Raw genomic sequence first — 25,757 nt, forward strand, 5'->3', positions numbered from 1 at the left:
GGTCCTGCCCTCCACTTATTTTCCCTCCCCGAGCCCTGGAGGGGGCGGGGTCCACAGGTGCCCGGACGGCCCCCAGCCTTGCAGCGCCCCCCCCACCTCGGGAGAGGATTGCGGGGTCCCTGGTTAAGAGTGGGCCTGGCCATGTGACTGGCTGTGTGCTGCGCCCACAGGAGATGCTGCAGGAGAAGGGCCTGTCGGAGAGCGAGGAGGCCTTCCGGGCCCCGGCCCCAGCGCTCGGGGAGGCCAGCACGGCCAGCACGACCACCACCCGCGAGCCGGAGCTGGCCGCGCCGGGCCTCAGCGGAACCCCGCTCGGCAGTCCCCGGGGCCCCGGCGCCGACGTCGCAGCAGCTGCCGCAGCCGAGCAGGTAGGACTGCGCGCGCCGTCCGGCGGAGGTCGGGCGTCGGTCTGTCTGTCCGCAGGGTCACCAGTGTCGGGTCGCCCCACCGTGGGCAGGACGGGCTTCCAGCGGGGTCGGGCCGCGTCCGGGGCTGGCTGCCAACTCGTCCTGCCCGGGGCAGCGCTGCTTCTCCCCGCCTTGCGCCCCACGTCCACCTCGAGCCCTCGGGGCTACGCTGGGGCTGGCGGGGGAGGGGGCTCTTGGGGCGTCCCGGCGAGCCGGGGCCGGGGGTCCCTCTGCGACGACCCCAGGAGGGCGGGAGAGAAAGCCGGGGTCCCGGCGGGACGGAGCCGACCCTGGCGGGTAAGTGCCGGAGCCGCCGCGCAGCTCCGAGGCCGCGGTCGGGGGGCGCGGGAGGCTCGGGGACCGCGGGCCGGTCCCGAGCAAAGCGATGCGGCTGCGCCCGGCCCGGGCCCGGCCCTGCCGTGGAGCGCGCAGCGCCCACCGGGGTGCGCGTCGGGGACGAGGCCGTGTGCCCGCCCGGGGCCGCCGTGTGCCCGCCGCCTGCGCTCGTGCCCAGCCCCCGCGGTGACTGTGCGGTGGCGGAGTGGGTCATTTACGGGCACTCTGTGTGGCCGGTGTGGGCTCCCCCATAGGTGTAGTGCCGAGGAGGGGCGTTTCAGCTACTGATTCAATTTTTTTCAAGTTCCTCATGGTACAAAATAATTTTGTGAAACGAAATCTTCGGGTTCAGGCTCCCGGGCCGGAGCGGTCTCCTGTCTGAGGGCTGCCTGGGAAGCCAGGGGCCAGGCTGACAAATTCCCCCTCCCTCCCATACCAGACCATCGAGAACATCAAGGTGGGGCTGCATGAGAAGGAGCTCTGGAAGAAGTTCCACGAGGCGGGCACCGAGATGATCATCACCAAGGCGGGCAGGTCAGCGCTGGGAGATTTACTTTGTTGGGGTGGAAAGGGGCGACGGGTGGGAACCATGGGGATACCCAGGGAGCCCTTAGCAGTCCTCTCAGACCTGGCCTGGGTACCGTGGGGAGTTCCCTCGGTGGGTCAACGTGTCTTTCAAGCCCCCAGGTCCTGTGGCCGCTGCAGACTCCACCAAGAAGTCCCCAGGGATCTACTGGACAGGGGAGCCTGGGGGTTTGGGGGGGGGCGGGTGGGGCAGCACTATGCAAACGAAATGCAAATAAGGATTGCCACTTGGGAGGCCCAGCTCTCACACTTTGGGCCCCCTGGGGAGCTGCCTAGGCTTGCTTTTGAGGGACCTTCCGGATTTCTCAGAATTGCATTGATTGGAGACCCAAAGACGCCCCTCAAATGATGGAGGAAGGTGACATGATGATGTTATCCGATTTCCATAACTTGTCAGGGGTTAAAGCGAACCCCAAGTCTCTCAGCCCAGGGCACTCTTCCTTCCTTGCCAGCTCTTCCCAGCCAAGAGCAAGGCACCATTGGGCCGTGTGCATTGCTGGGGGAACAGCTCTCAGGTGGCTGCCAGAGAAGGATGATTTATAAAGTGGAAACATCTTTAAAATGCACTGGTGTCTGTGGGAGAGAACTGGGAGGAGAGGGTGAGAGGAGGAAGACGCAGACAGGACCCGAGGGAGAGATTCTCTGGGATGGTGCCTCTGGGGTGGGGCAGGAACCAAGGAGCAGACTAGTTATCAGGTGAAGGGAGATTGCTGCCCATGGAGAAACGGGAACATTCAGGTCCAGGCCCCCCAGCCCCTTGTCCTCATGCTTGATTTTGGTCCCTAGGGAACCGACTAAGTGTGGAAATGTCCCCTTTCCTGGCAGTGGGCCCACAATTGGGGTTTCCAAGGAATAAGATGGTGAAGCATCAAGGGCCAGGGAGGGAAGTAGAGGCCTGGGGGTTCCACTTTAGCCCAGCTACTTGCATCTGCACAGCCCTCGGGCAAGACTGTGTGAGGGTCTCTGTCCTCTCCCACTGCCATCTGTAAAATACCAGTTGTACGAAAAGCACTTCGCACGGCTCTTGGCCTCAGGTAAGCACCAATAAATGCGAGTTAATATTAATCATAATTAGGGAAACGTCTGGCATCCACTTAGCATTTTTCTCCTAATTTTTAGAGGACTCTGCCGAACTGTGTGGCTAGGGAATGGTGAGCTATTCAAAGGAAACAAAAAGCCTGTGCAGTGTCGGGGTGCTGTGGTCCTCTGTCCGTTCACTAGCAGGTCTTGCAGGGTTTCCTTTGTTTTGTTGGGGCGAGGGGTGAGGGACTAGACACTTGGCTGCTCTCTTGCCTAAATGAGGGAGGTGGCATTAGTCAGTAAAGGTGTCAGGACTTTAAGTGGGTGCCTTTGGGGAAGGGGGAGGATGTATGCGGGGCTGGCTGGCAGAGGGTGTCACACACGTAGAGTGTGGGGACAAGTATCTCAAGCCTGCTTCTTCCTAGCGGCCGTCCCTTGGGCAGGTGCCTAAACTTCCGGTGACTCAGTGGTATCAGATAAAACAGAAATGGTTATTGCAGAGCTATCTGCTCTCCTTCCTCCTTTTCTCTTTTTCTTATTGTGTGACTCAAACCAGGGATTGTATGAGCAGTGCTCAGCAAATTGTTGAGTGGATTATAGGCATGAAGAAGGTGGATTTATTTCTTGTGACTTCTGGAGTGGAGGGAAGGAAAAAAGATTCAGAACTTCCATTTTTAGGCAGCAGGAATAACCTTGACTCTCTCGAAAATAAATGGCCAGTGCGCTCTTTGGGCATGCCTGGTCTTTACCATTTTAAACAAAAGGCACTTGTGATTCACCTCAGTGGGGTTTCCTGCACCTGCGAGGGTCCCCCTCCTCTCTTTCCTCCCAATTACTTAGGTTTGCTGCTCATACATGCACACGCGCGCGCGCACGCACACACAGACTTCTAGAGGTGACCAGTTTTAGGCAGATGTTTGCCTGTCCTAGTGGAAGCTTAAAGATGGGCTTCAGGGAATGATGATAATAATCTCAAATGGCTGCGATGATGTTGGCCAATTATGGATTCACCAGTTTTTCGTTTCTCAGGCAGTTACTCTTGCACCAAACTGAGTCCTTCAGAAAGTCACTAGTCTTAATTTCCCTCCCCGACAGACCCTTTCCCCCTCCTACTTAGCTGTCCACCTTCTGCATAGATGCTTTCACAGCGCCGATCCTCTGTCTCTCCCTCCCCCCTCCCTCCCCTCTCGAGCAGCCTCAGCGGGCAACTAGCTTTGCTTGAGCCTGTGGCTCTTCAGTCTCTCATTCAGTGCCTCTCCCTGCCCCCATCTTTGTGTCTTTACCTAAACTCTTCCTGGGACACTTCCATTTCTCAGCAGATGGCCTGGACTCTTCTCCAGAACCTTGAATCATACATGGCTAGAGCTGGCGGAGAACTGAGCGAACATAAACCCAAACCCCGAGAAGGGAAGGCGCTTGGCTGTGTCGATAGGCAGGGTTAGGCTGTTGTCAGGTCTATACAAGCCAAGCAGATAATATACCCCACTCCAGATCAAAACCACAACATTGCTTATTTATAGCGGCTGTTCAAAGGGAGGTCATTACTCTTCCTAGAGACTCTATCTGGTTAGGGACATGATCATTGCTGTCTGGTTGAGGAAGCGGTATGCCTTGGAGAAGGGGATCCAAAACATTTCAAACCAGTTTTGAGCCTCTTGCCTTAATCCCTGGGAGGTCTCAAGGTCAAAGGAGAGGACAGTCTGCTACATTGGATAGTGACTTTGAATGTTCATAGGATTTGATCTAATGAATACAATGCCAAACACAGTGCAAGAACTGGATGTCAGGTGGAAAATCAGCACCAGACCCCTCCCCAGCCAGTCTCTGTCCCTTGCAGGCTCCTACCCAGAGGGCTATGCTGTTAACTGCAGAGAGCAGATCCCTCGCTCTGCCTTCTCACATCCCTGCCAAGCTTGATACATGTGAGAAACTGCATTTTCTCCCAAACACAGATAAAAGTGAACTCCACAAAAATTTAAATATAAACCTCCCCAAAATGAAAATTTCCTAATGGTCTGGCTGCTCTACTCCTAGGTCATGGTTTTGCCACCAGATAAATCTCCACTATCAGCCTTCATAGCCTGTTGAGTTCAATGTTGCTTGTGTTAGTGACAGTGAATTTGCGTTTGAAAAATGAACTACCGATGAGAACTCCTGTTGAACCTGTATTGTTTGTTATTCTGAGGCAAGGATTTGGCCCAGCTTAATCCGGGGCTTCAAAGCCAATTGCCCTGGCTCTGTATACAGAGCGTCAGACCCAGTGGCGTGGGTGATAAGAGAAGTAAGGGTTGAAGACACTGGGAAAGTAGGTTGGGGAGAGAGTGCTTTGATCTCTTTTTAAAGTATTTTCTGAAAGCAAAAGTATCATAAGGAAGTGTCTTTAAAAAAAAAAAAAATCTAAGAGAAGCAACTGACCTCCAAAACAGCATCCATTCTACACACGCTCACTTCTGCCCCTTAACTGGGGGAAATATTTCTGAAAAATGCTTTGAGTGAATTAGAAAACTCTGTGTGTGTGTGTGTGTAAAGTAGAAATAAATTACTTAGCTTTGTCATTGCTCCCCAAATCATTTGGTCTCAGCATAGGCAGCACCAGCAACCCCCAACCCCACCCTCTTGGTTGCTGGGCCCTGGCCTCTTCCCAAAGTATTTAGAAGTTTTCCTCAGGATCCCCAGACATTAGGGATAGAAAGCATGTGGATTTTCTGTGGCCCCCTACCCTTCGCCTGCAGTCTATTCTGTTCAGTTGCTGGACCCCAAGACTTGTGTGTGTGTTGGGGGGCAGGTATGTCTGCACATACCTGCACGGGTAATTGTTTAATATCCATTTTATTGAAGTGGAGCAGTCCTGCAGAAAGTAAATAGATCGTCATCCTACTGCTCTATAGACTTCAATAAAATGAACACACGCGCGCGTACCACCACCCAGAAAAGAAACAGACGGTCACCAGCCCCCAGAATCGGTCCAGTGTGCCCTCCCAGGCACCACGCCTCTCCTCGCAGGCTCTCCGCGGATTTCTCACCCCTTGCATTTAGTTTTGCATCTACATTTAAATCCGGAAAGTCGGAGCTGCGAAGGTTTGGGGTTAGGAGGTCCAGCTGAGTGGAGAGAATCCATAGGCTCCCCTAGGACTGCTATTCCGCGCCCCCCACCGCACCCCCTCCGGCAGGATTGGTGCGGGGCGACTCGCGCGGCCTTGACTTTGGCAAGCGCTTGGGTCCCGGCCGGCGACTGCGAGTCCAGCTGTAACCTGCTGTCCCCGCTCAGCCGCGAGCTCGCATTTGCCGGTTTGTTGCCAAAATCAAGATGCCCCGAAACCCTTGCCCAGCGCCCCGTAAGTCTCCCACGCCGAAAACGTCCGAGGAAGCTGATCCTAGCAGTTCATTCTAAAGCCATTTCCGAGTATGAAGTAGATAAAGGCTGCAGCCCGCGCCCCTCCAGCGCCAGTGTCAGGATCAGAGGAGCAGCCCCGGCTTTCATCTCCCCCGGGGCGGCCGCGCGGGCGGCTTGTTTATTCCCCGGCGGAGCCGCTTCCGCGCCGGGAGCGCCCCTCGGCCTGCGGGTCCCGAGCCCGAGCGGGGCGGGAGCCAGGGGAGCAGCGAGTGGCGCTGGGGGTGCAGAGAGGAGCCGCGCACTCGCGGGAAAGGGTGCAGCAAGGCCCGCGAGGGGCGCCCGCGGGGGGCGGGGAGGGGCAGCGAACCTCCACTTTCTGGCCTGTGCTGAGTCAGTCCCTCCCTCTCTTCGTAGGCCTCCCTCTGCCACCCACTGAGGTGCTCATTTCCAGCTTAGGTTAGTTTTCAGGTGCAGAAACAATGGACATGGCACCCCATGGCTTCACCTGTTTCAGTAGAGAGCACCTTTGCTGCGCAGGAGCCCAGAGGAAGTCAGCACCCCAGCCCGCCTGGCCTCTGGTCTGTCCACCTGGGGGCACCGCCTAGCCTCGCTTGTGGGCCCTACTGAAGCCCAAACGCCGGTGCCTGCGTACCCTGAGTTCTTCCCTCAGCCTGGGCAGCAGGCCTGTGGGGAGGGTGGAGCATGAGCTTGCCCTTCCTACTCAGCTTTCGTCCACATGCTGGTCCTTCATCCTTCTGGAGGCTCCATAGGTGGAGAAAGGGTAGCGATGAGGGTCACTGCCAGCTGGGCTCTGCATGGCCCCCAGCAGCTGTCAATATGGACCCTGCCAGAGAGGGCGGTAGCTGTTTCCACCAGGGCAATGGAAGCTGCGAGGCCCCTGTGGCTCAGCCTGGAGCAGAGGATGGTGGACCTCCCAGCCAAGACCAGAGAGCCTGTCCTCCCTCCTGGCTTCTCAGGACTGCTGCCCTAGGAAGGGGGGATTGGTAGGCAGGGAAGGAAGAGGCTAGAGTTACCTTCCTTCCCTGCAAAGCCCCCCCAGGCTTTTATCATTCAGCAGTCTGGTCTAAGATCAGCTTGCAGGAGAGGCCAAATCACATGGCAGCAAGTCTGAGCCTTGGGAGGCTGAGCAGACCCCTTACTGCCCTTCTAAAAGGCACTGGCTAAGTGTCAGCCTGGCCTCTTGAGTGAGATGAAGAGTAGTAGGGAGTAGAAGGGGCACAACACCCACAATCCTTAATCTCCCTTTAAGCCTAGATGATGAAGACTGGTGGCCATTTTCTCCTGGCCCCTTGGCTGGGTCCCCTCGGCCCCTGGCCCCACATGTGTCCTCTGCTGTTGCCATCTCGAGTGATTACCAGGCTAAGTGCAGGGCACTGGGGCCAGGCCAGTCCAAGCACAGCCAGGGCTGCCCCATTTTGTGCCTAAATCTGTAGCAGTTAGAAAATGGTGGCCCAGAAGGACAGGATTTTTGGCTTTCCCCCAGGGAGGGAGGGGTGACACAGCTGCTCCCCCACCTCCTTTCATTTTTAGGCCCACCAGGGGAGAGGTTGGGCCAGGAAAGAGGGGTGGGGTAGGCTCCAGCTGTGCCCCCAGGCCTGGGATATGGGGGCTGGTAAGCAGGAGGCAGGATTGGGTTCCTGAGCCCTCACTTCCCCCATTCTTGGAGAGGGGGTGGGGTGGACATTTGAAAATGCTTTCAATTGACATCTGAGACAAATTCTTCCACAAGGTTTATAAGTCCCTAGACTTGCTGCTAGAACTTCCCTCTTCCCTGCAGGCACGCACACATGCACACATGCGCACTCCACCGAATGCTCACACATGCGCTTGTACACACACAGTCACACACCTCCCGCCTCCCTGGCCCACTGCAGCAAGAGAGAGAGTGCACAGAGGGCCTGGACTGGAGACTGGGCGGGGGGCTAACAGAACCCTCCACCGTGGGCTCCTGACCGTGGGCTCCTGACCTGGGCTTGCTGTAGGGCCTGCGGGCTTGATCCCTTCTGGAATCCCTGCCTTATCCAGGTAAGCTGGTACCCTGTTAGCAAAATGCAGGAGTCCAATCATCTGTTTGAGGTGTCTAGGACAGCTTCTCTTGAGGGTCCTGTACTTCTCCTGGCTTAATGAGGCAGAGAGGACCTCCTGATGGTTTTCCCCTAGTGGTTTGATTGGGTCTGCTCACAGCTCAGGGGAGATGCTTCCTTTTGCCCTTAGTGTCTTCAATGTAGTTTGGATCCTGCCGCTGTCTTGGGGAACACCTCTGTGGGAGATCAGCTATGAGGGGGTGTGGGTGTCTGGAGATTGTGAGGAAGTTCTGTCAACTCCTCTAATGAAAGTCAGGTGTCAGGGAGGGAGCTGTGCCCTGCAGATAGGTGAGCACATTGTATGTGTGTGTGTGCCCAGGGGTCTCTGGGCCTCAGGGACTCGGACAGCCTCAGCATGGGCTGTGAGACTAGAAATTGTTTCATGTTTTGGTGAATCCATCTCCACAGAACATCATATCCCTGGTTTGTGGAGAGAGGAATATAGTGGGGTTCAGTGAAAATAGTCACAAATGGACTCATGCCATCCACATAGCAACCTATGAGATAAGGAAACCAAGGCCAGAGAGTGAGCAAGTTGCTCAAGGCCTCAAAGCTGGTCAGTGATGGGGCCACAGCAGGGTGGTTCTAGGATTTGTGTTCTTCTCCATGGTGCTCCTGGACTGACTTCCCCTCATACCCAGTTATCAGGGGAATGCAGGCCCAGGCAAGGCAAAAATACCAAAGGAACCCAAAGACCTAGAACACTCTCCTGTTTTCCTGCAAGTTGGCTTGAGGCCTGAGGGCTTCCATGGGACATGGACGATGACCCAGAGACATGACCCAGAGGAGGCATCTCATATCGTATGGAAACAACAGACAGAGTTCCAGGTCTGTCCTTGAAATGGCATCCCAGAACTTTAGTCGTGTGTGGACTGACAAAGGACAGGAGGGAAACTGAACCAGGATGTGCCAACATCCTCTCTCGTGATCCTGATCAAGGTTTCCATGCTTCCATTACTCACAGTCACTAGGCCCAAATTTTACGGGATCATGGCAGAGGGGCAATTAAATTGGGTAATGGAATAAATTCTTTTCCCAAACACAGGCTGACAGCTTCTGGGGCTCAGAAGAACAGGTAGTGCAGCCCTCCTCTTGTGCGGGGGAGGCTGAGTGAGGCCAGAGGGGATGTGACAGGCACCAGGTCAGAAAGCGCTGACGAGCTGAGACCTCTGCTGAGCGGGCAGTGCCTGTCAAGGCCTTCGGCCTCCTGGCCCACTCTGGGCCATCTCTCCTGGGGCTCTGTCCATCCTCCTCCTCACCCTGTGGCTTCCCTCAGGAGGATGTTCCCCAGCTACAAGGTTAAAGTCACAGGCATGAACCCCAAGACCAAGTACATCCTGCTGATTGACATCGTCCCTGCGGATGACCACCGCTACAAGTTCTGTGACAACAAATGGTAAGAGGCCCCTGGGGGCCCCCGTATCACCCTCGGGGGTGTCACCCGCTTCCCCTCACCTGCTCTTTCCACCATTACACCCATCCCCACCAGTTAGTCTAGGTGATTGGCCATCGCAGCCTTGGCACCCGGCCCTGCAGAGGCTGAGGAGGGTCGGCGAGTGTCCGCACCCCTGCTGCAGGGGGCTGCGGCTGAAAAATGAGCTGCACTGTTGTGGGTGTCGGGTGGATTTCAGGGTCTGTGCTCTGCCCACAGGTGTGTGCAAGCAGGACCGTAACCGTGCTGTGGACTGAGCGGCAGATGCCAACACGGGTGGATTCAGGCTAGCAGAGGCCCACTGGGGAGGAGGATGGGAGCCCTTTTAGGGGGGACTGCCAGTTGGGGTCCATTGTTTGGTCTGTCTCCTATTTTCCCACCCACTTCCTTTTAAGCCCCCCCTTTTAAGCTGTGTGTCCTCCGTCCCTAAGGAGTGGGGAGCCGCTCCCTGCGTGGGTAACTGGACCCTCTGGCCAAAGGCTGGGGAAACTGGCACTTTGAAGGGTAGTACCAAATTGGGGCCCAGTAAATAAATGCTGGGCTGCTTTCTCTGAGGCCACCTCTATAGTACCCTGTGTGCCCCCGAGCCCCAACAGCGTTCACTGGAGGAGAGAGGGGAAAGGCATGCACCAGCAGCTGGAGGGTGGGTGACTGGGCAGCAGAGATGGGTTGAGGAGGCAGGATTTGGCGAGCAGGCCCTGTCAGGGGTTGGGTTTCTACTTCTTTTCTCCCTGGGCTGGATTAGTGCTCAGAGCAGCCTCTGGCCCAGGGATTACCTACTAATCAATTCTCACCATGGTTTGGGGGCAAGCAATTTGAAAATTGACTAGGCCCTCTGGGGTAATGTGACATATTCAACAAGATAATAAATAATAACATTTAAAATAACTCCACCACATCCACAGAAGTGCCTAAATCTCCCCACATTATCTTTGTGATGAACCCCAGTTCTCTAAGTACATAATCACATTTCTCTGTAATCTCCCTTTCTCTATCTACTGCAGTAAAAGAGGCTCAGAATTGCTCTTCCCTCCTCAGCACTATCCTCCATCCCTTAAGCCTGTCCTCATCTAAGAGTGTGATGGTACAGGCAGTGACTTTTTTTTCAGCTCTACAGGATCTGTTCTCAGAGGGGCCAGAGAATCTGGGGCCCCCCAGGCCCCAGGGTGGTTGACAGCTGTGGCTCCTTCTGCTCTGTTGGCAGGATGGTGGCAGGGAAGGCAGAGCCCGCCATGCCAGGAAGGCTCTATGTCCACCCGGATTCCCCTGCCACTGGGGCCCACTGGATGCGGCAGCTGGTCTCCTTCCAGAAGCTGAAGCTGACAAACAACCATCTGGACCCCTTTGGCCATGTAAGAATTGAGGGGGTGGGGTCCTGGGGCACTGGTGGGGGGTGGTGGGGATCTGGAGAATTTATTCTCTGATCCAGCTCCTGGCTTTGGCACCTGCTGGGCCAGTTTGTGGAGGGAGCGCAGGGTCGGAGTCCCACAGGCCAGCTGTACAAGCTCCCTTAGCACTTATGCCTTGGTAACTTCGTGCAAGTCTCTTAGCCTTTTTTGAGTCTAGTTTCCTTGTCTAGGAAATGGAGATGACCCTATATACCTTTCACGGTTGAGAATTAAATATGAGCATAAGCATGAGACACCTTGCCTATAGGAGGTATTAAATAAACAGCAACTGTGATGATATGATGGTTAATCTCTTGACTTCGGGTTTACCCAGTTTTGGCCTGACTGGGGTGTAAGACAAGGAGAACTTCTCGAGAGAGTCACTGATGACCTGAAGCCCCTCTGAGGAGTGTGGAGTCTGCCTGGCCTGGCAGCCGCCTGCCCTCTGGAAGGGCAGGTCTTGCTCTGGCTCCTGTGTCAGCTCCTTCCTGGCCTTGCTGGGACCTGGCTCTCCCACGAGTGCTGAAGCCCCAGGATGCTGCTGCCTCTGCCCCATCCAGGTTGCTGAGGCTCATTCTTTCCCCATCTCGCCCTGGCAGACCCACAGAAAACTTTTTATGTGGAAAGTTTTAGCAAACGAAGGCTGGGGACCTGGCATCGTCATCTGCCAGGACACAGCCCTGCCCCTTTAGGGTACCCATGGTTACCCTGCAATGTGGAGTGGGGAGCAGTGGGGTTCAGGTGTGGTAAAGGCTGCACATATAATACTCCAGGTGTGGATGGGGTGGGAGACCAAGGTTGGGGCTTGCTCCGGTATGTGCCTCTTTTATGCCTTGGTTCTGTTTCTAGGGCCCTGCATGCAGATCAGAGTTCTGTGAATCATAGTTTCATGGTTTCTCAATGGAAAAGTCCAGCAACTCTTCATTTCTGATTGATTGGTTATGTAACTGGCAAGCCTCTCAGTTCTAATTTTCTGAGTCTATGCAATTCTCTTCTGAGTCTGTGGTCTATAAATAAACTAGGCAAGCGCTTCATTAGCATAATTAACTCTTGACTTTCCTGCTGAGCAAGCAGCAGAGATGCAGGTGTGTTCAGTGGCCCAGCCATGCAGCCCATCCTCTCACAGGGCAGGGATCCAGTGGGAAGGGTCAGCCAAGCCCCTGCCTCCCAGAGCACTGAGGGGCACAGGTGCCTGCTAAGTCTCACTGGCACCATCCTAGCCAGGACTTTGCTTCCAGTCCTCCTGGGCTTGGTCAGGCTACGGCAGCAACCCGGAAAAGTTAGCAGGGGCTCCTGTGTGGGAGACCAGGGATCCTAGTCTCTGCCTACAACTGCAGACACACAGCCCCTGGGACAGAACACAGCATGACCATCTAGTTTGGCAGGAGCTGGATCTTTGGGTGGAATTCTAGAAGTGAAGCTCGGTGTCATGGTCGCCAGCTGCAGGAATGCCTCAGAGGATTCCCCACCTCCCCAAATCCCTGCAGAAAGTGGCAGAGGAAGGAGTGAAGTGGTTGAAAAGCTGGGCTTTTTAGAAAGTGAGCGAGAGGCCTGGCAGCAGGTCCCCTAGCCTGGCTTACCTTGTTGCTGGCTCTGCTGGGGTCCTTGAGGGATTCGCCGTGGCCCTGCTTCTAGACTCGAATCTGGGTCTTGAGTCGGCTGTGATGCTGGGGGTGCCCCTCCTACACTTGCAGTGCCTGCTGGGGGCTCACGGATCCTTATCAACAGGGATACTCCCCCATACTTGTTCCCCCAGGCTTGGAAAGAAGTCTTCCTCCCTCAGAGATGAGGTGATTGTTTCAGGGGATGGAGCCGGGAATAAAGGAGCAGGACTTGGGACCCAAACTTCTGATTCCTAATCCCAAGTTCTTTTGGCTTTCCCCCCTCTTTCTGGACCTGGGCTTGAGCTGTCATGTCTTCAGCTGTTTGGAGCATCTCTGGAGAGGAAGCAGCCGTTGACCGTGTGGGCAAGGGCTGTGGAGGAGGAGCTAACTTCCTAGACGTACCAGGGCAAAGCAGCCCGTTGACCTTGGCTTTCTGTGCCTGGCCTGTGCCAATGAAGTGGTGAGCTCTTCAAGTCACCCCTCCTGGCTTCTCCGTGCAGGAGTCTGGGGACAGAGCCGTCTTTACTGTGACCTTGCCCCAACAAGTCCCACCCAACTCACCTCCACATTATCAGTTTTCCCTGAAAAGGTTGAGCTCAAGAAACTCTCTCCAGCTGACTGCAGTGTGGACTTCCCCTTGGCTCCCGCAGTGCCCTCAGCAGCTGTCTCCCATCTGCTGTCTTCTTTAGGAGAAGGGCCCAGGGTCCATGTGAGGGCTTGGACCTGGCAGCTTCTCCCATGTGGCAAATTAGGCCCTGCAGTGGGGGCCACCTTGCCACCCAGGGGCCAGGATTGGGTTCCCCCTAGAAGCTCCTCTCGGTATTTGCTGTCACTCCAGGAAAACCCTTTGTTTTTGAGGGTACGATTAGGGTCTGACCACTGGGTTCTGAGACCAAGCCCCCAGCCTGAGGATGGGCAGGCTGCAGGGGTGGAAAGGACCAGGGCTGCTAGAGCAGGACTGGGTTGCTTCCTCACAGCCCCAATTATGTTCCACTTGTTCTGCGGCTGCTGAGGCTGCCTAAGCATGGCCCCTTCTCTTGTTAGTACCCTCCTGGCCCCTGTGCCGGGTGACCATGTGATGGAAAGAGAAGCTTGAGGAGGGCCTGAGAGAAGCTTGTGTGTGTGTGTGTGTGTGTGTGTGTGTGTGTGTGTGTGTATCAGAGAGAGACAGAGAGAGAAAGAGAGACAAGGGGGACGATCAACATCACCACTTTGCATCCTAGCTTATGATTCCTGATGTAAAGAGTCTAACTGTTCCAGAGACTGAGTTATCCGGGCAAGGGGTGTGAGCAGCACAAAGTGGGATGCAATGGTCCCCTCAAGGTGCTACTTCCCCCTCTCCCACATGACTCTGGTGCAGGTAATTACTCCTGAGCCTTGGAATCGAAGCTCAAATGCTGCTTCTTCAGGGAGATGTTCAGCACCCTCTGTGCGCCCCAAGCAGCACATCCCAGCAGCACTTACTACAGCATTAACCTTACATGTATTCGTCAAAATTATTTTTGAACAGGAAATACATTCACACAATTGAAAAATAAATTATGAATAATAAAGGTATCTACATGTCCCTCACCCAGTTTCTTTTGTCTCTTCCAGCAGAATACAGAATCTCAGACCCCTTCCTTCACACACCAGCAGCAGCACAGTGTAAACACTGCTGCACGTTACTCTACAAACCTACTATATCATGGAGATCACTGTATAGAATTCCTCCTTCCCTTGTTTTAAACATCTGTATAAGATTTCGTTGCATAATTGTTCCATAAATTATGTAACCAGCCCTAATTAGAGAAAGGAGATGTTTTCCTACATTTTGCTCTTTTGTTAAGCTTGCACATGTGTCGCTTTACACCTCTGCCAAGTATATCTGTTCAATTCACTGTTTCTTCAAAGGGTATTTGGCTTTATAATTTGTAAGTTTGTCCTCCCTTGAAGTTGGGGGATATTCCCACCTTCGCTGTGACCTCACTGACAGGGTGGGAGAGAAAAGCTTGGAAGTTTGGTGAGCTGGATGGGCCAACTATAACTATCAGTTTTAGTTTTAGTTTGCATTTCCTCAGGAGTGAGATTAAACATCTTTTTTATATCACCTTCCTCTGTAGTGAACGGTTGTTCTTAGCCCTTGCTCATTTTTCTCTTTCATATCACTTACCAATTCTAGGTGCTTTCATAAATTAGGAAGACTCAGCCCTATCTGTGATATGAGTTGATGATGCTTTCCCACTTTGTCTTTGTGTTTTAACTCTGCCTGGAGTGGTATTTCTGCACAGAAGGTTTTGATTAAATGTATTGGTCTTTTCTTTGTGGATTCTGGATTTCGAGTAATTGAAAGCTCTTATACACGCCTTACTTATAAGGGAAGTTTCTTGTGTTTTCTTCTAGTATTTTATGGATTTATTTTTACATTTAAACCATTGATCCTTTTGGAATTTATTCTGGCATTGGACATGAGGTGTGAATCCAACTTTTTTCCTTTCTAGAGAACCATCCAGTTGTCCTGACACCAATAACTGACTCGTTTTCTTCCCTCCCTGGTGTAGGATGCCTTATTCTGTACACTAAAGCTCCATATGAATTCGTGTCTATTCATGTGCCAATGCCTTAACTATGGAGACTTCATAATAGGTTTTAGTGTCTGGCAAGACTGGTCTTTCCCATTGCTTTTCTTTTTCAGAGTTTTCTTGGCTAGTCTTATTTTTTCATAAAAACTTTAGAATCAACTTATAGACTTGAGAAAGAAGCTTATTTGTATTTTTTGAAGGATCACTTTAAATTCTAAACTTAGGATTGACAGAACTACCTTTCTCTTTAATGAAGTTTGTTTCTTGTCCTTCAAAAGAGTTTTTGAGTTTTCTTACTTGTTTGTCATTTTATCTTGCTTGTTACTATTATAAATTATAAATAGTAGTCTGTCTTAATTACCTTTTATCGCCACTTATTTCTGCTTGAGTTTGGATTATTTCCCCACTAGATAGTAAGCCATGAGGTATTTCATCACCATTGTATCCTAGTACCTGGCAAACACGTGGTGCTAGTAAGCAGGAAGTAAGTGGGTCTGCTGAAGGGGATGGTATTTAGATAGAAAAGTTACTTTCTCTGCTAAGGGGTTAATGCCCACCACTGGCTCTTAACTTGCCAGTGGGGACACAGAGCTAATGGTCTCCCTCTTTTCCTCTTTTTCCACCATATTTGCTGAGCCCTGACAATGTGCAAACCCTTTCCAGGTGCTTTGGGAGCTATAGGCACCCCACAAAACTCCAGGTCAGGCCCAACCCTGCCCAACCAGGTGAAGACTCGAGCTCAGGCTCAGAAATTAATGCCAATTCTAACCCTGCTTCCCATTGGCTGTCTGAGTTGGGGCAAATGCCTTCACCACCCTGAACCTCAGTCCCTGGTCTGTTAAAATGGGGCTAATAATAATGCCAACTTTATAGGAAGGTTGTACGGATGACCTGATATGTGTAGAAGCCTCAGCCTGGCGCCTAGGATATGCTCAGTGAACATTGGCTGTAACTGCTGTGCTGTGGAGAAAGCAGGAAGGGTTCTGGGCTGCAGGTTTACTGCCTTGGGAGTGAGGCCTATGGCCTATCTGGCCAAGGCCTTCTGAGGGTAATAGGCTCTTCAATCAGCTTTAGTTTGGGTTTTCCTTCAGCTAATCACTTACCAACCCAGCTCTCAGTTTTCTCCTTTTTTCTAAGTTGAAAATCCTGTCTCTGTCCTAACTTCTTTGCATGGCTGGAGAGGGTAAGAGGGATGATGGAGAAGGTAGTCTTGGGAAGTGAGATTATGGCCTTTATAGCTGGCAAAATGGACATTAGCACATCTGTTGTGTGGATAGTATCCACATATGCTGGGCTATGATGGACAACACGGCCTGCTGAATCCTGGTTCTGTAGAGTGTTTAGTTAACATCTTACCACTAATTACCAAGCTCGCTGAGAGTAATGTGTGCTTTCTAGGTCCATCTGGAATCTTCTCATGAGTCTACTTCTAGCCAGCTTTGTGACCTTGAACTAGTCATGTTCCCAATATAAGCCTCCTGTTCCTCATCTGTAAAATTAGGTTGGACTAGAATGATCTCTAAGGTCTGCCTCTCCATGCCCTAATGTTCTGTGCTTCTAATGCAGATAGATCTGGGTCTTGTTGGCCAAGCATGCTATGATGATCTCTTGAGGAGAGGGAAGTTTGGCGCTATCGCAATTGTTAAAATAGAACAGGCTTCTGAATTGTAGCCAGGACATAATGAATCCCATTTCTGCAAAACAATGACGACAGGACCGTGTAGTGGAGTCTGTTGACGTGGCTGGCCCATTTGGCTCAACATCCTCTGCAACAAATATAAATGTGAGACTCTGGCAAAGGAGTTTTAATGTGGTGGTGCCTGAGGAACTTCCGAGTAAAGCCAGGTGTGTGAGTCACTGAGTTGGTCTTACATTCTCCAGAGCTGATGGAACTGTGGCTCCAGGTTATATTTACATTGGCTTAGTGGGAGGTGGGGGATGGGGGGAAGGGACTCTCTTCTAGACTTGTGTCCAGGCTCCAGACTGCCAGAGTCGGGAAGGGTATTTGGGAAGGCTTCACTTTCCAAATGGGGACCCCAATGGCTGAAGGAAAAAAGCTTGCTCAAGACTTGCAGCGGGCATGTAAGAGCTATAGAAACTTCTGGACCCTTCTTGACTTCTCTGTGGCTGGGATTGTACTCCCCTAGTAGCACCTACCTGCCCCCGCAGGTCTGACAGCTTCTTTCTTCCCAGGTACCACTGCCAGCTCGTCTGGTTCCTTCCTCTAGAAGGTGTGTTTGGCAATCCTTCCACCCAGTCACCGAGGACTTTGTCTAATGGGCTGTGGAGATTGACCTTTATCCCCAGGGACAAAAGGAAACCATCAAAGATGGCATTACAAATATAAGGCATTTGTTGAGCCCTAAACACTGATAGGACTTGGGGGTGGGGGAAGGAGACATGTAGGGGGCAAGGAAAGGAAATACAAAGGGTCCTGCTTTCAAAAAATGTACAGTCTTCCTGGATGCACTGAAGGTACCAAACAGGCAAGTGACCTGATCTGTGTGTAGAAGGTGAAACTAGAAACAGACATAGATGCGGGGGAGGCTGGCCCAGAACTCAGAGAAAGATGGCATCTGAAAGAGGCTGCTCAGAGGGATTGTGAAGGATTTTGCCTTCCAGATGGAGTTACAGGACTTGTTCACTTACTGGACTTGGAGGTGGGTAACGGTGAGGTGAAGGGGGACCTGGTGATGCCAGGGCTCTGGCTGGACTATTTCAGCTGTGACTGCATAGGTGGCCTGCGCAGAGGCGTGGGATGGGTGCAACTCTTGGTCCTAAGGTGTCCTTAAGGACAGCGCAGCCTCACTGGGGTACAGGTACCTGCAACATCTGATTTGGGTTTTGTCAGCCAGTTGTCTGTGTTCTCCCCCTCTACCCCCCCAATCCCAGGAAAGGTGGGGTGACTAGGGGCTAGTCCTTGCTGCTGGGGAGCTGAAGCATGTGAGTGCTTCCAGAAAGATTTTTATGCATGTTTACTCGCTATTTTTAACCTGAAAAATGCTTTGAAAGCTGTCTTGTCTCCAGTAAGCAAAGAAAGCTAGAGACGAGGGGACAGGCTCACATCTTCTCACTCCTGCTCACTGCCTTATACTTACTAGTTTCTGTTTTGGTGTAAAGGAGCTGGAAGTAAAAAAAGGAATAAGAGATATAGTCTTTCCTCTCAAGGAGTTTATAGTTTAATTGAAAGGACAGAAGCTACTGGAAAGCAGACAATAGCCAAGCAGTGATGCAAGGGAGGAAGTTCCCGGAATGGGAGCTCAGATTCCCCTAGTAACCTGGCAAGGCTCTGCCTAGAAGGTGATGGAGAACGGGGGTGGAAGCTCAAGAGAGCACAGGGAGGGAGAGTGGGTCAAAACTGCAGTGAGATAGCATCTCGTGTCTTTGAGAACAGCACATACTAAGAAGCCCCCAAAAAGTACAGGAGAGGATGCGGAGAAAGAGGAAGCTTCTTTCACTATTGCCAAGAAGGTGAGCTGCGGCAGCCATTGTGGAAAGCAATCTGCATTTACCGTTAAAAACTGTATGACCTGGAAATCCCATTCTTAGGTATCTAGAACATGAAACCAGCACCCCAGAGAATCATATGCTCCACAGTGTTTGTTGCAGCGTTATTTACAACAGCGAGGACATGGGGACAACCCAAGTGGCCCCTGATAGAGGACTGGATTAAGAATTCGTGACGTAGCCACACCGGGAATTACTATTCACAAGGAAGGCGGCAATAATGCCTTTTACAGGAAAATGGAAGGTGTCTGAGGGAATTGCATGTGGCGATGCAAGTCAGAATGACAAAGACAAATACTGGACTTTACGTAGCAGATGATTCAATAGAACATTTTTATATAAATTAGTGAACACTAATAAATTGGGGCTACTGAGGCTAAGAGGGATCCGGAGGGGGAAAAGTGGGGAAAAATTTTTGATTCTCAAAAAATATATAATGACTGACCAAAAATTGGGGAGCTCACCCCCAGGCATTAAAAACAATGAACAGGGCCTCCCTGGTGGCGCAGCGGTTGAGCGCTGGGTTGCGAAGCTGCCGGCAACCTCTGCTGCGCCGGTTCCATCCCCAGCCGCCGGCAAAAAAAAAAAAACAACAAAAAACAGTGAACAACAGAGGGAACTGTGTGTGCAAAGGTGCAGAGGTGGGAATCTGGGGATTCCTGGGGGTATAACCTGGGCTCTTCCCAGGTATTCAGTTGCTGCATCTTCTGGGAATGTAGTCCTTTGTGGTCTCTTACAGCTTGGGGAACAATGCAACATGACAGAGTAAGCCAAAGGGACCAGAGGTGTCCCCCAAGATCCAGTTCCTCCACCAAGAAGACCAGTTCCAGTCTCCTGGAAAAAGATGTCCATTGAGGCCTCACCAGTCAGGACTTGTGTCCCTCAGTCTCACTCTGAGTTTTTGTCTGGCAGACCGCCAGTTGGGGATGGGTCCCCAGATGCAGAAACTGATCTGAGGTTTGAGAAGCTCTGTACTTGCCCCAAGAAGGTCCAGAGGTTGGTTACTGAGGGCTGGGGAGCAGGAGTGGTTCTGCTGGAGGGAGCTACCCAGCCAAACTGAGGAAAGGGAAGGCCAGAGCACCCCCCCCCAGCTCCTGCCCCACCCACTTCCTCCTCTGAGCTTGCTCTTTGGGCTCTCCCTGTCCTCAGGGCTTGATGAGCAGGGAGCCTTCCCAGACTGAGGCCTCTGGCCCCGGGCTCACCTTGGAAGAGCCTGATTCTGGCTCTTGGCACACTGGTTACTCAAGGGTTAAAGTTTTCACTAAACTTCCCCACTGGGGCTGGTCCCTGGGAACTGGAAGGCTAGCAGCCAGCAGGGTCAGCCCAGGGAGGGTACTCCAAGGTGGACAGAAAGGAACTCAGAGGCAAACAGGACCAAGGGCCAGTCTAGCCCACCCACAACAGGAGCCAAAGGGTTAACAAAAGCAGCCGGTGCTGATAAAATGCCCCAAATTCCTGGTCCTGCCTCCAGTGGGAAGGGCATCTGGCAAATGTCAGCGATAAAAAATACATTTTAATGGCACATGATGCAGCCGCTACCGTGGGGTGCAGCCAAACTAAGCGGGTTTGGAGCAGCAACTACTGTGTGTTACTCCTGGGTCCTTTGGGGCACCTGCCTCCCATAAGCCCAGGTATCCTCAGGGGCCCTAGGGTGCCTGGTCTTCTCTGACATTATTTTGAGAATTTTGCTTGCCTCCTACCTTGGCACCTTGAACTTACACCCATGATAGAGTTTCCCTCCAGACTGTGGGCTGTCTCGGGCAGTCTGAGTGCAGACATCTGGGTCTCCCCAGCATCCCCTCCGCAGGCCTCTGCAAATGCTGAGAAATGAAAGAACCAATGAGTGACTGGAGGAGCAAGGTCAGACTGGGACATTTCCCCCAGCTCCCCCTACCCCCCATTCCGCAGAACCCTGGGCTGCTCATAGCTCATGGCACAGAAGCTGCTTCTGTTGGTAACACATGTGAGAGGAGGGAGCTGAGCACTCATTTCACAGAGGGTGCTTCTAGAAAAGGCAGGTCAGGAGAGGGAGAAGAGGCACAGAAGTGAGGAGAAGCACAGGACAGGTCAGCCTGCAGGGATAACCAAGGCAGGTAAGTTATGTGTCATGATCCTGTTTAACAAATATGAAAACTGAGGCTCAGAAAAGTCCCATGACTTGCCTAAGATCACAGTAAGGCAGTGGCACTCTGGACTTCTGCCTGCAACTCAGAATTCTACCTACTACACAATGCTGAGCTCACCTGGGGCTTTTAAATGGTCAAGTTCTCCATGGCCACACTGAAGCCATTGGTAACTTCAGGCTGGTCCTGGAGCCAGGAGTTAGTGCTAGAGCAGAGGCTAAGTGAGGACCTTGGAGACTGAGTTTGGGGTCCAGGGGCCTGGTTATCTGCATGAGAGCTTTAGAATCTTTCTGGACTCAGTCCTGGAGCTGGGCTTTTAGGAGAATGAGGCAGCTTGGAGACAACTGAATGAGTCCAGGGACCAGATGGTGGGGACCTGGAGCTTAGATTGAGAACCTTCTTTTCCAGATCATTCTCAACTCCATGCATAAGTATCAGCCACGGCTACACATCGTGAAGGCTGACGAGAACAATGCTTTTGGCTCCAAAAACACTGCCTTCTGCACCCACGTCTTCCCAGAGACTTCCTTCATCTCTGTGACCTCCTACCAGAATCACAAGGTACAGCCACAGCCTCCACACCCCCTCCACTGACACCACCCTGCCATCTGCCACTATGAGGCAGAGTGAAGCCCCAGGTGTAGCCCAGGTCCCAGTGCAGGGACCTCAGAAACCTGCTGTGTCCCTCAAAATAGTGAGAACATTGAGTAATGAGCAGGAAAGGAGAGCAGGCTCATAAATCTCTGGTGCCAAGTAATTAGGACTCTGTTTCGGGGAAGGGACAACTTTGGCATCTGTAAAAATCAGGAGCATGAAACTTGCTACAATCTTCTCTCTGGTGGGAGTCAAAGGTAGGGTTTAGGGCCTGCAGAGAGGGGGGCTGATGGGGAGAGGAGCCGTGGGGAACACTGTCAGTTGTGAGGTTACCGAGAGACTGAGCATCTGAGGGCCTTTCTGAGTTGAGGTCAGAGGTGCTTCCCACCCAACAATTCACCCTCCCCAGCCAACCACCAAAATTGCCCCTGATTCCTGCACCAGCCGCCTTCCCCGGCCCTCTGCCCTTGTCCATGCCACCCTCCTCAAAGGGATTTTTACTTGCTACACAATGGAACTGATGGGGTGTTGGAGTGTCTTTGAGGGGTGCCATGGGCCATGGTGAATTTTAGGCAGAAGAGACAGAATCAGATTTGCATTCAGAAGGGTCACTCAGAACCTGGCATGACAGTTGCACTGGGCAGGGTGACGTGGGCTAAAACTGTTATAGGCACCCAGGAAAGAATGACGAGGGACCGAAGGCAGGTAGCAGAGTGGGGCAGAAGAGCGGGAGATGAATCAAGTTCTGCAGGGAGTAGAATGAGCAAGAGCCAGGCATGAGTAAGATGTGAATGGCGAGGCCCGGGGGACCCACTACTCCCAACAGGCTCAGGTCCTGCCGTAAATTCCGAAGAGGCCTGGGGTGGCGCAGGAGGGCCAGGGGCCAGCCCAGTCCTCTACTACCAGTGACTCTGCTGTGTGTCCTCTCCCGACAGATCACACAGCTGAAAATTGAGAACAACCCTTTTGCCAAGGGATTCCGGGGCAGTGATGACAGTGACCTGCGTGTGGCCCGGCTGCAGAGGTGGGACTGCCCCGGCTTGGGGGCAGGCAGGCGGGCAGACTGGGTTCAGGAGCATGGGCTCAGTAACCCTCAAAGTGTCTTCACTCTCTTCCTGTCTCCCTCTGATTGCGCCCCCCACCCCTCCAGCAAAGAATACCCCGTGATCTCTAAAAGCATCATGAGGCAGAGGCTCGTGTCCACCCAGCTCTCGGCCAAGCCCGACGTCAGCCCCTTGCACGGCGCGCACCAGGCCCTCCAGCACTACCAGTATGAGAACGGGGCTCACATGCAGTTCGCCACGGCAGAGCCCCAGGATCTCCCCCTCAACACCTTCCCAACCCAGAGGGACTCCAGTCTCTTCTATCACTGCCTGAAAAGACGAGGTAGGGCTCTCCTGGTCTAGTATCTCAGTGGGTCAGAGGAAGGGTGCAGCTGTCCTCACAGATACTCCCCGCTGCACGTGGGACACATGTGCACATGCCCCTGCACGCACCTGTTGCTCTGAGGTCACTGCTTGGAGAGCCCCCGTGGGGTGGGCAGGTGACGCAGAGTCAGCTGGGCTTGGCCTTGCAGTGTGGGAGGAAGCAGACGTTGCAATCCAGCGGTTTTTAGATTGGGGTTGTCATGATCAAAGCTGCCTCTGTCAGCACAGGGATGACGTAGAGTCGCGAGGCCAGATCTCCACAATACCAGGATCTGTAAAGTCCTCTCGAGAGTGGAAACGAGCTGTTGTGGATGCAGAAACACAGGCAACAGAACTCTCCATGCTGGGTTCTCTCTGCAGAAGAGGAGCCCTGAGCTGGAGCCCAGCACACCCGTGCTCTGCTACCAGGTGTCGGGTTCTCCATGAACTAGGGCTGATTAATGTTGCTGTGCCAGAGGACCTCACAGGATGGCTGAGATTCTCTGGGGGAAGAGTTTGAGGATTTTTGTTTACAATCCAGAATATTCTCTCAGCTCAGTGCCTAGGGACTAGCCAGCAAAGCTCTGAGCGTCCCCTGCAGCCGTCCCATTAGGACTAACGACCTAGGACAGGGGTTGGCAAACTACAGCCCTTACCAGATCCAGCCTGCTGCTGGCTTTTGTTTGGCCTCTGAGCCATATGAAGTGGTTTTTACATTTTTAAATAGTTGGCAGAAAGCAAAAGAACACTATTTCATGGTATTTGAACGTTACATGAAAGTTGAACTTCAGTGTCTATAAGTGTAAGTTATTGGAACAACCACACGCATTACTCACCTGTGGTCTATGGCTGCTTTTAGGTGAAAGCAGCAGAGTGGGATAGGTAGGGCTTGGCCCATCAAGCCAAAAATATTTGTTATCTGGTTCTTTCCTGAAAATGTTTGCTACTCCTGACCTAGAATGACCCGTCACTTCCCAAGTCTAAGAGCTTAGTGCCGGGAGGAGGGAGGAATTTGGAGAGAGGATGGAGAGGACCGATGAGTGAGGGATGGAGAGAGCTGGGTAAGACAGAGGGGCAAGTTCTTCCCTCGGGGTAGATGCCTCCAGGCGGGGGGGGGGGGGGGGGAGGAGAAGAGGTGAGTGTAGGTCTTCAGACTCCCCCAGACTCTGCCCTGTGTGTATACACACGGTTCCCAGAATGAACCCCCAGAGACACCAGTAGGAGGGAGACCAGGACAAGCGTTCTTGGATCTGCTGAGTGGGCTGCTGCCCAAGTCCTCAGGCCTGGGTCATCCCTAGATCCCAGGGAGGACCTGCCACCCCAGATAGTCACAGCCCCATGAAGGAGGATCAAAGACACATATACGTGGTTTGGGGCAACGGATGTCATCTTTCTCCAGATGACAGCTTAGCCTTGAAAGTACGAGTCACCTTTTCTTTATTATCAGCTCCGCTTCTTAATTTTATAAAAACTATTATTATTCTGAAAGCTGTAATGATCTGATGGGGCTTCTTGACATATGCAGGGTTCACTTCCTCTTCTAAAAGCAGTAGGAACGTGCTTGTTTGTAGCTTTAAGTCCTTCTGAGAACTGAGGATAGAGGCAGAAACTTTGTGGCTTTAATTTTCTGGTTAATTCAGACAGATGTGGCCTCTGGGCCTGGTTTGGCCTGGCAATCACCTCCACTTTCCTTGGCCAGGGTGGGCCTCGCCTAAGCATGCAAGTGCACATTAAGGCCTCTTACCATCCCCGAGAGTCAGGATGGCAGAGGATCAAAGCCATATGCCGTCTGGCTAAGCACACCACACAGCATCCAGAGATGCAGGGTCCATAGCTGACCACTTCTTGGCTTCTGCCACCTTATAAAAAAGCTGTCGCTGATGAAAATGGTTCTGGCAACACGGGGCAAGGGTGGACCCCAAATGACAAGGGTAGGCTGTCCTGGCATCCAACCGGCGTGTTCTGGGCCCTGGGCTGGTGGAAATGGTTCTCTCTGAAGGTTTCTTTGTCTTCCAGCAGATAGTGCCCGCCATCTGGACTTACCCTGCAAGCGTTCCTATCTGGACGCTCCCTCTGCGGTGGGGGAAGATCATTATTTCCGTTCTCCCCCTCCATACGACCAGCAGATGCTGAGCCCCTCCTACTGCAGTGAGGTGACACCAAGGGAGGCCTGTATGTACTCAGGTTCTGGGCCCGAGATCGCTGGGGTGTCCGGGGTGGATGACTTGCCCCCACCCCCACTGAGCTGTAACATGTGGACGTCAGTCTCCCCGTACACCGGCTACAGCGTTCAGACAATGGAGACGGTGCCTTACCAGCCCTTCCCCGCGCACTTCACTGCCACCACTATGATGCCTCGGTTGCCTGCTATCTCGGCTCAGAGCTCCCAGCCGCCAGGAAACACCCACTTCAGCGTCTACAACCAGCTCTCACAGTCTCAGGCCCGAGAGCGGGGGCCCACTGCCTCTTTCGCCAGGGAGCGCGGCCTCCCCGCCGTGTGCGAGAGGAAGCCGCCCTCTCCACACCTGAATGCTGCCAACGAGTTCCTCTACTCTCAGAGCTTTTCCTTGTCCCGGGAAGCTTCCTTACAGTATCATTCAGGAATGGGGACTGTAGAGAACTGGACTGACGGATGACTCCCCCGTCTCAGCGCAGCCCCAGGACCGCGTTAACCCAGTACTAGCCTCTGTGGGTGGCCTGCACTACCAAGACACAAGGGAAGGTATTCCAAAGGGAGGGGCGTGTGTGTGTGTGTGTGTGTGTGTGTGTGTGTGTGTGTAGAGCATCTGTCTTCTGACCTATGACTGTGGTCATGATGAGGGAAAAACCCACAGTTACCTAAGAAATTAACCTGGCTGCAGGACCTGGGTGCGTTGTTATCTGACATCTCTTGACATACCCACGGGTGGGGCGGGAGTGGAGAGGTCATATGAGTTATTTAAAGGTTTTATTATATAATCTTTAATTTACTCAGGGGGGCAGGTGATGAGGTCTCCCCTACAGGGAAAGTTGGGGGAAGAGTCTCCTCGCTGGGGTGGGAGGGCTCCGTGCACATCTTAGGGCCCTGACCTGTTTGCAAGGGGAGCTGAGAATCTTTTTGGGAGATGAAGTTCCACAGCTGGGGCTCCCGTGAGACCACCTGAGACTTGGGCTCAGCGAAGCACAGTGCACACTGAGAAAAGAGCCAGCTGCTTCTTGGTGACCTGGAAATTGGTCCCTGGAGCTCTGAGCTCTGATGATGACTTCCAGAGCAGGTCCTATGCTGTGTTACCTGACGGTATTAAAATTTTTTTTTTCCTTCAAGAGGAGGGAAAATATAACCAGCAGGATCTCTGTCATCATTTAGAATTTTTCA

The 25,757-nt window shown here is 52.8% G+C and overlaps 1 protein-coding gene across 2 annotated transcripts; it reads left to right on the forward strand.

The window, feature by feature from the left end:
• The first annotated feature begins 152 nt into the window (after window positions 1-152).
• TBX4 (T-box transcription factor 4) lies at window positions 153-25,486 on the forward strand. Of its 2 annotated transcripts, none has more exons than XM_037492693.1 (8): window positions 153-368; window positions 1,183-1,277; window positions 9,064-9,183; window positions 10,424-10,571; window positions 20,811-20,963; window positions 21,932-22,020; window positions 22,147-22,382; window positions 24,419-25,486. In XM_037492693.1, exons 1-8 carry the CDS (start codon window positions 174-176, stop codon window positions 25,036-25,038), a joined length of 1,656 nt encoding a protein of 551 aa, XP_037348590.1. In that variant the 5' UTR covers window positions 153-173; the 3' UTR covers window positions 25,039-25,486. The 2 variants fall into 2 exon arrangements, with proteins under 2 accessions (XP_037348590.1, XP_037348591.1); XM_037492694.1 differs by having other exon boundaries at window positions 24,422-25,485.
• Window positions 25,487-25,757: the final 271 nt, after the last annotated feature.

This window comes from Talpa occidentalis, unplaced genomic scaffold (genome assembly GCF_014898055.3).
Source record: "Talpa occidentalis isolate TD23 unplaced genomic scaffold, MPIMG_talOcc4v2.1 talOcc4.7, whole genome shotgun sequence".
NCBI lineage: Eukaryota > Metazoa > Chordata > Mammalia > Eulipotyphla > Talpidae > Talpa > Talpa occidentalis.

Coding starts and splice junctions, on each gene's coding strand:
- TBX4 (XM_037492693.1), top strand. CDS start 174: ATGCTGCAGGAGAAGGGCCTGTCGGAGAGCGAGGAGGCCTTCCGGGCC. Junction 20,964..21,931: donor CCTCCTACCAGAATCACAAG/GTACAGCCACAG, acceptor CTCTCCCGACAG/ATCACACAGCTGAAAATTGA. Junction 22,021..22,146: donor CGTGTGGCCCGGCTGCAGAG/GTGGGACTGCCC, acceptor CCACCCCTCCAG/CAAAGAATACCCCGTGATCT.